Source organism: Coptis chinensis, chromosome 2 (assembly GCF_015680905.1).
Source record: "Coptis chinensis isolate HL-2020 chromosome 2, ASM1568090v1, whole genome shotgun sequence".
Taxonomy (NCBI): Eukaryota; Viridiplantae; Streptophyta; class Magnoliopsida; order Ranunculales; family Ranunculaceae; genus Coptis; species Coptis chinensis.
Window position 1 is genome coordinate 2,766,083 of NC_141457.1, and position 11,723 is coordinate 2,777,805.

The 11,723-nt window shown below is 36.1% G+C and overlaps 1 protein-coding gene across 1 annotated transcript; it reads right to left on the reverse strand.

The window, feature by feature from the left end:
- Positions 1 to 527: 527 nt before the first annotated feature.
- On the reverse strand, positions 528 to 3,185 carry LOC147514369 (uncharacterized). The gene is made up of 6 exons (XM_086592569.1): positions 2,585 to 3,185; positions 2,233 to 2,292; positions 1,686 to 1,743; positions 1,323 to 1,607; positions 848 to 1,238; positions 528 to 698 (listed from the first exon to the last, which is right to left on the reverse strand). The coding sequence occupies exons 1-6, from the start codon at positions 3,183 to 3,185 to the stop codon at positions 528 to 530; spliced, it is 1,566 nt and encodes a 521-aa protein (XP_086448695.1).
- Between the last annotated feature and the right edge of the window lie 8,538 nt (positions 3,186 to 11,723).

The following is an 11,723-nucleotide window of genomic DNA, read 5'->3' on the forward strand; positions in this document are numbered from 1 at the left end:
AGTTGAACTAGAGTTTAGAGCCACCATCAAAGAGATTTGTGGTGGAGCTAAACTCTCATGCTAGTGAAGCCTTGATCCGAGAGGACTTGGTGTTCACTAGGGATCAATAGGCAATTCGATAATCAACCGAATGATCAATCAAATTGTGTGGTGGATTAACCTTTTCTATATCTTCTTCTCATCATTATAAACACTGTTTTAGCATCATCTATTTACTATTTTCACATCACATATTACTCTCATCATTGTTCCTTTTGTTTGATTAATTGAATTCTATTTATGTCTTGATAGTTTATGAGTGGAACGAATCCGTACTCTTTATATATTGCATAATGAATTGAGAGTAGAAATATTGATTAAGCACTTATTTAGTTAATTAATTATGTGTTTACGCATAGATAGTTAGTTTACGTAAATTTGTTATTTATCAACCATACAAAAAAAAAGATTATTCATTGATAAGTTTCCTAAGAACGTCCTCAATTAAGATTATTCATCAACATAAAAAAAAAGATTATTCATTAAGATTAAATCCAGTCTTCTGCAACTTCTAAAACGTCTTCAAATACAGTTGTTGATGAAAAATCATTAGCACTTGTTCTGGCCTCGAAGACCAATGGGTCTTCATAAGCATCTATCTCTTGACTCAACCTCTTTGGAGCATCCAAGACAACATGCCAATTATCTCTACTCAAATCCTGGCAATAAAAGACTTGTTTAGCTTCAGAAGCAAGAATAAAGGGCTCGTTAACCTCACTTGTATTCCTCATGAACCTCCCAAGATTTACAAATACAAGTTCGTATCAGGATCAACTGTGCAACCATTTGTTTTATCCTCAATGCACACCCAATCACAGTAGGACACGGTTTGTTTAAATTCTACATAATCAAGTTCAAGAATTCTTTTGACAACTTCATAGTAAGTGACTTCGTCATCAACAAGGTTCCTATCCTTGGCGCTTGCCCTAAAACTAGTCACAGCCTTCATGGAAACCCCACTATTATGTGTTGTAGTCGTTGATTCGGAATCTGACGTATAAAAAACATACCCATTCGCTGTGTATCTATTATATGACACCTCTGTTAAAGATGGACCATCAACAATCCTCTTGAAAGGAGATACTTTTTCATTTTGTAGTTGTAGTCTTAGCCAAGGAATGTAGTCCAACTCTTTTGCTTGACTGCCCCAATGATTTTTACCCCTTGATTTCTGACTTCGGAGGTATACTTGGTACTTCCTGTGAAAATAATAAAAATTCAGGACAATTGACATGCATAACTCAAGTATTGACTACCAAAACAATGGTAAATGCACAACTTACTCTTCCCACTCGGCATTTTCCGAAGAATGCGTCAAAACCCACTTGCGAACTTGTTGATACTCTATATTTGGAAGAACATATTGCTTTCCCTTTTTATCCATAGGGTGTGCACTTTCAATATCCTCATTCATGATCACCCTTCTCCCATTCTTATGGCTTCCCAAGTTGCCATCATTAATGTACTCCATATAGTACAACATCGCCTCTTCCACGAGGTATTGCTCTTGGATGCAACCCTCGACAAAAGTCTGATTGGTCACATGCCTTTTATAAGTTTTCATCATCCTGTGCATGTGCCATTAATTAATACAAAATGACTACATATTAATCACAAGAAAAATATATATAAAGAACTTTACTCACCTCTCAAAAGGATACATCCACCTATATCTAACAGGTCCGAAAATTTGTGCCTCTTCCGCTAAGTGCATAACAAGGTGTATCATTGAAACAAAAAATGAAGGCGGAAAGTATTTTTCAAAGACACACAAAGTTTCCACAATGCGTTTTCTCATGTTCAAAAGGTTCGCACGACAAATGACTTTGGAGCATAAGACGTTAAAGAATAAAGACAATTGGCGAATAGCTTCACACAATGGCTTGTGTTTTTTGAATAGATGCATCAATAACACAATTAATAAATGTTGTAAAAGGATGTGATAGTCATGGGATTTTAGGTTCTTGAGCTGAAAATCCTCCAAGTCCACATTATATTTCCAATTTCCACTATATCCAACAGGAACCTTCAATTGGTGCAAAGTTCTACAAAGCAAAACTCTCTGTGCACGTGAAAGAGAAAAAGCACCCATTGGATAAGACCACTTGTCATTCTTCATTACCGGCCACAAGTGTTTCTTTATCTTCCTAGCTTTAAGGTCCAGACGGGCTTCGAGTCCATCCTTACTCTTACCTGTACCCATGATTGTTGCAAACAGATTCTCCGCAACATTGTTTTCCACATGCATCACATCTAGATTGTGGCAAATAGGCAGATGTTGTAGGAATTAAATATATAAGTGAATATATGGATATGTATACATAAAGTTACATGATATACTACTACACAAATGTTAAAAATAACTCCCAATACGGCAATGTAAAGAAGATAGAATCCTTTGAAAATGCTGAATTTTCTAGTTCTTTAGTCCTTTTTCTCTTCTTCTTCCTTCCTTCCGATGTATTCGACACCTTGCCAAACTTGTTCTAAATTTGGCTCATTTTAATTTTTACTTGAGAACCCTTTAAACGAATAGGACGCTTACCATGTTCTTCTTTTCCATTAAATTGTGCCTTCTGGACTCTAACGCGATGATTCGGGTCTACTAGGAACTTTCGATGACCCATATAAGCAAACTTTTTTCCATGCTTCAGCCAAGTAGAATCTGTATCTTCACTACAATTAGGACATACATACCTTCCTGCCATTTTACGTCTAGAAAGATGGTGAAACGCAGGAAAATAGTGTATCGCCCACAAGCAAATTGCCTTCATAGTGAATGTCTCTTTAGCATGGGAGTCATATGATTCAACTCCAGCACCCCATAACTGTTTTAGCTCTTCGATTAAAGGCTGCAAGAAGTTGTCGATGTTATCCCCTGGGCTACTTGGACAAGGAATTAGAAGTGTCAACATAGTAAACTCTTTCTGCATGCACAATGATGGATGCAGATTGTATGGAGTAATCATAACAGGCCAGCAACTATAAATGTTGTTTTTGTTCCCAAATGGATTAAATCCATCTGTTGCAATCCCTAATCTAACATTACGTGGCTCCGCAACAAACTCATGCCATTTAAGATTAATTGAGTTCCACATGGAAGAATCAAATGGGATGACGATATAAGCGTTGGTCAGAAACTGCATTTGCATGCCATTTCATATTCTCTGCAATCCATGGTATGCTATACATCTTTTGTCATCTCTCAGCCAAAGGAAAATACCTTAGCTTCTTCCATGGTTTAATCTTAGCCTTCGGTTTTAACGGGTTCACCGGTTGCCATCTGTTTTCACCACAAGTGGGACAACTAGTCAAATCCTTATATTTGTCACGCACCCCAGTATATAATACAATCATTTGGGCATGCATCAATAATTTTGCACTTCATGTGAAGAGGTTTGATCAAGTTCTTAGCAGCATAGGTCTTCTCAATTAGTGTATTCTCTTCTGGTAAAGTCTTTTTAAGGAATTGCAACAACTCTGTGAAGCTACTATTAGACCACTTGTGTCTAGCCTTCATGCTCAACAACTCAATCGTCGTCCATAATTTTGAATCTTCACCCCGACATGATGGATATATTGGTTTTAAAGCATCCTCCATCAACTTGTCGTATTGAACATCCTGTGGTATGGCATTAGGTGAATCTCCATCATCAACTTCTTTAAGACATGCATCTAAGTCAACAGGATGACTTCATCCAAATGTGTCATTGACAATCTCTTCCATCCATGGCAACATATTTTTAGGACCCCCTAGTAGAAGAACTAGTGGGAGCTTCAACATAATTACAACTTCTGGAAGATGACTCTCCATGATGTATCCATGATGTATATGTCTCGTCTATACCATCACAGATAAGATGCTCAGCAATATCTTTTGTTGTTGACTTCCCCCCTAAATTACGACAATTAGCACAAGGACAACAATACCAGTCAAGTTCCTTTCCTAATTTCTCTTGTGTGAACTGGATGAATAATTTAACACCTCGAAGGTATTCAGTAGACGAAGTCGGTGCTTTCATCCAGTTCTTGCTTGGAAGCATTGAAGACATTTTCTAGATAAATACATCAACATATATAATATTAGTATGATTTCAAAAAGAGTATTCAACTTGAAACCTAAGAAAGGTATATATCATAGAAAGTGGTACTCAAATTCTTTTCTGCCTCTTAACACACTTAGCACCCCAACAACCCACCTACCAAGTCTAAATGGTTTGCTCAAGATTGGAACAATTACAGTAACAATGCAAACAATATATATTTATGTAGGACACTTGGTGATTTCATGTTAATGGCAACTTCCTTATTCTCTATGGCCAAGGCCAATTAATGCCAAAGAAGTCATATCATTTACAAACAAGAAATCAGGTTATTTGAAAATATAAAGTTTGAAATAAACTAGTCCAACTCAAACTGAAATCTGTAGATATATATTGTAAATCAGTAGAGGCTAAATATCCAAACAATGAAAAATAGCTAACTCAATCGACCATGCACTTGATGTTCTTAAAGATCGACAAAAAAAAAATATGGTATAAAAAAAAATACAACTCATAACTATACTTATACTTATACCATCGGATAAAAACAATAATACCAATGACATAATAACATAAAATAACAAGAGAAACACAACAAATGATAAAGAAAGTTAAACCATTTTATACCCTGTCTTGGAGAAGCAGTGAGAAAAATTCAACCTTTCCTTGAAGAAAATTCCAACTGAAGAAGAACCTATTAAATCAAAACAACACAAACTTGTTAAACTGAAAACTAAAAATAAAAGTTTCAAGCTTTGAAAACTCAAATAAGAAAAACAATCAAACCCCATAACAAAAATAAAAGTTTCAAGCTTTGAAATTTCAAATAAGAAAAAACAAGCAAAACCCCATATATACAGATAACATAACAGAAACAGATAACAGAAGCAGGTTTACAACTTCACAAATCATTGGACATACACTTTTCTTAAAGATTTCCCCTCATAGATAACATGTCTATTGCGGAGTAGGAGAACAAATTTCTTTAGGAACAAATATATTTGTTTCTACGGAAACTAGAATGTATAGTTCATTTTTCGTACAGAATATTAAGTTCTAGCCTCCAATATTTTATTTTTTTTGTTTTTGGTTTTGTTTTCCCTACAGGGTACATGACATTCAGTTCTGGTTGTATTAAATAAAACCAGAATAGTAACACATGATCACTATAATAATGTCAATCATGCATAAAAACTAATCTTGCAAGTTAGAACATAAACTAGATAAATATGGATTGTAGGAAGATGATTAAAATTATATGAACCACGCAAGTACGTTAGCTAAATTTACCTCTTCACAATCAAACACTACTTATCACACAAAAAAATGTGATAGAGAGAACAGCCTAATTAAAGCTAGAATATTGTAAGCATCTTCATGATGCTCAGTAAGCTACAAGTTTCAAGCCAAATTCACTTTGTGCAAAAGCTACGAGATACACAATTTCGCTATCATCAAGCCCCAAATACTACTTGATCATGCATGAAACAACAACAACCCGACGCTAGCATTGCAGGCATGCAGTCATCTTAATATTAATTGTGGATGTACTTCAATATTAATTTTCTATGTTTGCAAGGAATGCCAAGCTTCTTAAGCCCAAGTGTACGAGTAACAATCAGTTTCTGAAAGTCCCTAATCTCAATTTCAAGTTTCTTAACATGGGTTTCAACTCCTTTCCCTATTCCACTTAAAATTCTGGTATGCCCATCTTCACAACGTATGGGGAAGATATAGAGAACAATCATTTGTTAAATCTTTTGAAACAGGATTGTTCCAAAATGTTAAGTCAGAGCCACTTAAAAGCTTGTCAGTAAAAACGGCTCTGACATAAGCTTGACAGGATTGTTTCAAATCTTCACAACATTAAACTTCCTACATTTCCACTTAAAAGCTTCACAATGATTGTTCCAGACTTAACATGGATGTCAGAGCCATTTTCGACAGGTTCAACACTTCCTAGTTCTAACGTTAAATCTTAGAAACAAAGAATAAATAAAGTTAAACCATTTTATACCTTGCCTTGGAGAAGCAATGAGAAAAATTCAGCCTTTACTTGAAGAAAAATTCCAACAGGAGAAGAACCTATTAAATCAAAACATCACAAACTTGTTAGTGAAGAACAAGCAAAAAGTGAATAACATGCAAACCCTATCGAGAAGTGGCAAAACAGAAGAAAGACACTAATCCCCCGGGTATGTTTTCTCACTCAAGACTTCTTCCTCCTCCTTTTTGAAAGGGATCGTTGTTGGGCCTTTTTTATAGCGTGATGCCAGTGGCTATCGAGTGAAGGAATTACCTATGTGAGGATCTCTTTGTTGGCAAGTCGTAGTACGGCTGGGAAAAGAAAAAAATGGATTCTCCCTTTCTTTTTTGTTTGCTGGATATCGAGAGTGTAGCTTAATTTCGTGAATGTTATGGTGTTGAATTTGGGGATTTAAGTGCGAAACCAATTTCAGTGGAAAAAAAAAGAAAGAAAAAAGTGATTACCTTCTTTTCGCAGAAACGACGTAGTGAGAGAAAGACGGAGTGAGAGATTGGTATTTGTTGGGAACCTGAAATTTTAAGAGGGAAAACAAATTGGGTCAATTTTTTTGGGGAATGGTTTCTAGGCTCAAAGGAGAGGGAGTAACTTCGACAACATCTTTGAAGATGGAAGCAGACAGCGGAAGACCAACGAATATGAATAGACTTGATATAAGCTGTCTAATGCCAGGAATTAGCAGTGGTTTAGTTTTATACAGTTAGAAGCCGTCCTATTCTGGGGCATCATGCGTGTCCTAAATCCTCTCTTTTGATGTAGTGAACGTCACTTTGGGACATCACTTCCTAAAGTGATGCACATCTTTACCAGATCACCAAATAAGTGATGTAAAAGACATATCAAATCATATCAGTTGCTGTCATCACCTAAAAAGTGACTTAAAAAATCCCTACTTTTCATGTCGCCACCATTTACATCACTTTGAAAAGTGATCTGGTATATTTTTAACATCACTTATAGAGTGATATTAAATGACTTTTTTGTTGTAGTGTATGAACAATCATTATTCATATATATTTGGGCCACTTCAATATGAGCTATGAACAATCACTGTTCGATCATACCTCAACATAATGTATGATCAGTAAGAACACCTATTGGTGTATGAACAATAATACCTCAACATAAGCTATGAACAATTTCTGTTCATACCTCAACATAATGTATGAGATATATTCACTTATTTGGGGTATGAACAAACACTGTTCATACATGACGAGGTTATATATACCAAAACGACATAAATGGTAAAATCGGAAGATATTAATTTCAAATCCGGGTTATTTGTCCTTAAGGGTTATTTAACACGAAAATTGGGTTTCTGGGTTAGTTTCAACCAAAAATTGGGTTTGTGAGTGATTTAAGAAAAAAAAGTGTCTTTGAGAGGAATTTTTGCCCGGAATCTGGACCAATTCAATTAATTTTGGAACTGGAAATGAAAAACTCAAAGTTTAGGGCCACTTGTAAATTAGAGAAAAACAAACAAATGAAACCACTCAACAAAAGAAACCACTTTAGCCAATGAACTATGAAAGAAATGAAATAAAACCACTTAATTTGCCATGGTTGGTTTGTTCTATGTAGGAAGAAGGAAGAAAACATTTCTCTCCCATTTACGATTTTATTTATCATGTATCAGTCTTTCCACTCTAACCAAGTTCTCACATGGTGATGGTATGGATTAGGAATTTGGCAAGTTGCGATGAAAAAAAATTAAAGAGAAATTATAAACCAAATTTACAAATCAATTCTGTTTTCATCATCTGGTATATGGGTAGTGAAACTTTCCTCCATCTGGTATTTTCATCGTCAATCTTCAACAATTGAGCTTTTAGAAACAAGATGCTGGTTTTGAAAAAGCGAACAAAGCTGATTAAAAACGGGGAGTGACGATAGAGTTTGGGTGATTAAAGGCAGGGTTAAGCTTGACAGCGCTCGGTTTTTTGGGTTGTGCGATCGGTTTTGGGGGGTTTTGCAGTTTTGGGATGTTTTGTAGAACGAACGATAGTGGGCGGTTAAGTTCACTGTTTAAGTTTTAGGGGTAGACTGGAGATTTTATCTACCCGGTTCTTCTGGCTTATTAGAGCAAGTCCAATGGAAGGCTGCTAAAAGGTGTCACATAGGCCTTTTAGCAGGCCCAGCCATATTTAGCAGCCCAAAACAAAAAAAAACCATTCCAATCACATTTTTAGCAGCTGTTATTTCAGGAGACAACTCTGCCGTCTGAATGTTAAATTGCAACAGACGACAGAGACTATGCCGTTTGTATGTAGCGGTTACTAAAAACAGGAATTTCTTTCTCTTCTCCACTGCTCCACTCCTCTACCACTCAAACAAATCCCTCTCTTTCTCACTCACTCGGTCTCCTCACTCAAAGGTAACATTGAATGCTTTAATTGTTAATTTTTAATTGTTTATTGAATGTTAGAATGTTGAATTGTTTATTGAATTGTTAGAATTGTTTATTTAATTGGAATTGAATGTTGAATTGGAATTGTTAGAATGTTAAAATGTTGAATTGGAATTATTAGAATTGTTAGAATGGGAATTGAATGTTGAATTGGAATTGGAATTGTTGTGGATTGGAATTGAATTGGAATTATTAGAATGTTGAATGTTAAAATGTTGATGTTGAAATGGTTTGAAATTATGTGTGATTGGAATTGATGTTAGAATGTTAGAACTGTTGTTTGAATTGAAGTTAAGAGCATATTGTTGATTGAATTGTAGCTGCCACGCAAAATGAGTAATAAGGGTAAACGATTTTTCGGTCGAAAATCAGTTACTAGATTGACAAATGACTCGACGTCAACACTAAACGCCGATGAGGATGAAAACGAAGTCTATAATTTGCAAAACCCTCTAGTAATTGAATTTTCAGGACCCAATCGATCCACTAACACATCCTACATTGGCTAGAAACCCAGAAACTCACATCTCTCATCGTGTAAATATGGTAAGCATTTGATCGTTAAATTTGATTTCTTTAACATCATAATTTGTATTTTCTTTAATTTTAATAAATAAATATTTTGAATAAATGTTTAGGGAGAGGGGGGGAGATAAAATTGCGGTGTTGTTGGGCATTCGTGAACACTTGGTGGAAAATAATGGTTGCCAAAGGAGATTGTTTTGAAGGCATAAGAAATGAAATTTTACAATCTCTGTTTGGGTCATTGTTTCGATGTGGTTATCAAAACGCCGACCGTGGTTTGATATACGCTTTGATCGAGCGGTGGTGGGACACAACTCACACTTTCCACTTTCCACAAGGCGAGATAGGCATCACTCCAATGGATGTTACTATGCTCACGGGAATGAGCATAAGAAGGGGAATGGCCGTTACATTTGGAGAAGGTCGATTCGCGATTTTTGATTATGCACATCAGTGTTGGCCGAATATAAGGCCGGAGCATTGGGCTAAAGGGGATATCAAACCCTCCTTTTTTGTGAATGAGTTCATGGAGAAGACGAAGGAGAGTGATGAAGGTTGGTGCCCGACGGGTACAGATCGAGTACGAATTGCTAACATGGACTTTGTGGGACATAAGGCTATTAGAAGTGATTCGCATATCCCACACCCTGCTGAGCCCTACTCTTCATCTTAAGGTCCTTAAAAGGTTTTTGTTCCAGCTCCTTCCGATCCGGATAACCCATGGAGCTATGACATAGTTACATCCCAGGGAATGCATGTCGCCATATATATACCTCATGTTGATCAAAGTTATCTTCCAAACCTTGTCCCGGATTTTGACACTCTAGATGAGGTTAGTATTTGGTTTATATTTTGAAACTTGAATTATATTTGGTTTATAGTGATGATTTTTCTTAAAGTTATTGATTTTTATATTTGGTTTATAGGCTACACTTAGAGCGCGATATGCTGAGTCGTAGCTAATGATGCATGGGATGCGCGATTCGTTTATGACTACAACTGACGAATACTATCATTATTTTGTGGCCGAGCGAGAAGAGAAGCAAAAGAGAGTCGCGGAGTTAGAAGCGCAAGTGCTAGAACTAACATTGTGAGAATCACGGCGAACGAGTAAATCAAAGAAGAGGCAACCTGGCGAGGGTTCAAGTCGGAGTTAGTTTAGAATTTTTTTTTATGTTTGTATTAATTGATGTCTCTATGGATTATGTTTAATGAAAGAATTTTGGTTAGTTGAATGGATGTGTGGATTGTTGAGTTGTGGAATGAATGGCAATGGATTGTGAAGTGAGTGGAATAGAATGAATGTTTATTGAATGAATATGAATTTGTAGATGAAAAGAAGAACGAGATTTCTCAGATTTTGCATCTGCCAGGTACAGACGGCAGAGTTTCTGTCGTCCGTCCATTTAATTAAAATGGGAGACGGACGGCATAGTTTCTGCCGTCTGTACACAAATAACCAACAGACGGCAAAAACTATGGCGTCCGTCTCCCGGAACTTATTATGGCAGCTGCTAGCGAAGGTCTTAAGTTTGGCTGGGTTTTTGGCTCCTTCCAAATTTAAGACCCTTTTAGCAGCCCCATTGGAATGTGATTTTTGTGTGTGGGTGTTATATTTTCCTTTAGCAACCCATATAGCCCCCATTGGACTTGCTCTTACGAAAAAAAAAAAAAAAAAAAAGTGGTTCTGCTGGTGATTTTTTTGTCCGTTGATAGTCGCTCTCTGACTCTATAAGTTAAATTGGCTGGATTTACATTAAATAATAACAGTTATTTAAGAAAAAAACTCATTAAGAAAAACAAAATCCAAATTTCAAATTGATATTATTTCGAATCCAAGATTCTTGATGTTAGATTTTACTTGAATAAAGTTATTGGTGTAGGACAATCATTATGATTAAAGAAAACAGCACGCGCATAAGCGCATTGTAAGCTAGCCTATTGATAAGAGCCCAAAACTGTAGTTTTAACCCTGTAACAGTCATACTTTTAGACCAATTATGTGAGTAATAATTAAGAGTTAATACTGATTACGTATTTTTATGCATTTCAGGCTTCAAAGTCCATTATGTGCAGAAATGTGCCACTTTAGCGAGATAAAGGAGCAAAGGTCTGTTGCTAAGGAGTTCTGTGATTAAAGGCCAAGATTCAAGAAGACAAAGCCTTTCTAAAGCCCGGTTAAAAGATGAAAAGTCGACGCGGGCAGAAACAGCACTCAAAGTCAGCATAACTTCCGAAGGCCGTATCTTTGGACTCAGACCTCGGAATTGGGCCTACCTTATGTCAAAACGACCGCCTCGGAAAGAGCTTTCCAATGGTCTAAGCCTTGACCCAATCAGAGGAGCAAAAGTAGACGAAAAGTCTATTGAAGCCAACTACAGCTGAAGAGGCCTTTTTGGACTGAAAGAATTGGGTTTTGGGCCTGATTCTCTGGCCCAAAACATGGCTCCAAGCCCATGCACGATTTTTGGATCTAAAAGTATAAAAACAAGAGCTTGACTCTTTGTTAATGGTAGATAGTTAGACCTAGATTAGTTAGCCTCCATTAATTAGTTTGAGAATTTCAATTAGTTAATTAATTAGTTTTTCATATCTTGTTTTAGATCTAGTTTCATATTTAATTAATTACTTTAGCACAAGTAGATTATTAATTTAGTATTTG

Coding starts and splice junctions, on each gene's coding strand:
- LOC147514369 (XM_086592569.1), bottom strand. CDS start 3,185: ATGCAGTTTCTGACCAACGCTTATATCGTCATCCCATTTGATTCTTCC. Junction 1,608..1,685: donor TGGATGTATCCTTTTGAGAG/GTGAGTAAAGTT, acceptor GCACATGCACAG/GATGATGAAAACTTATAAAA. Junction 1,239..1,322: donor GAAAATGCCGAGTGGGAAGA/GTAAGTTGTGCA, acceptor TTATTTTCACAG/GAAGTACCAAGTATACCTCC.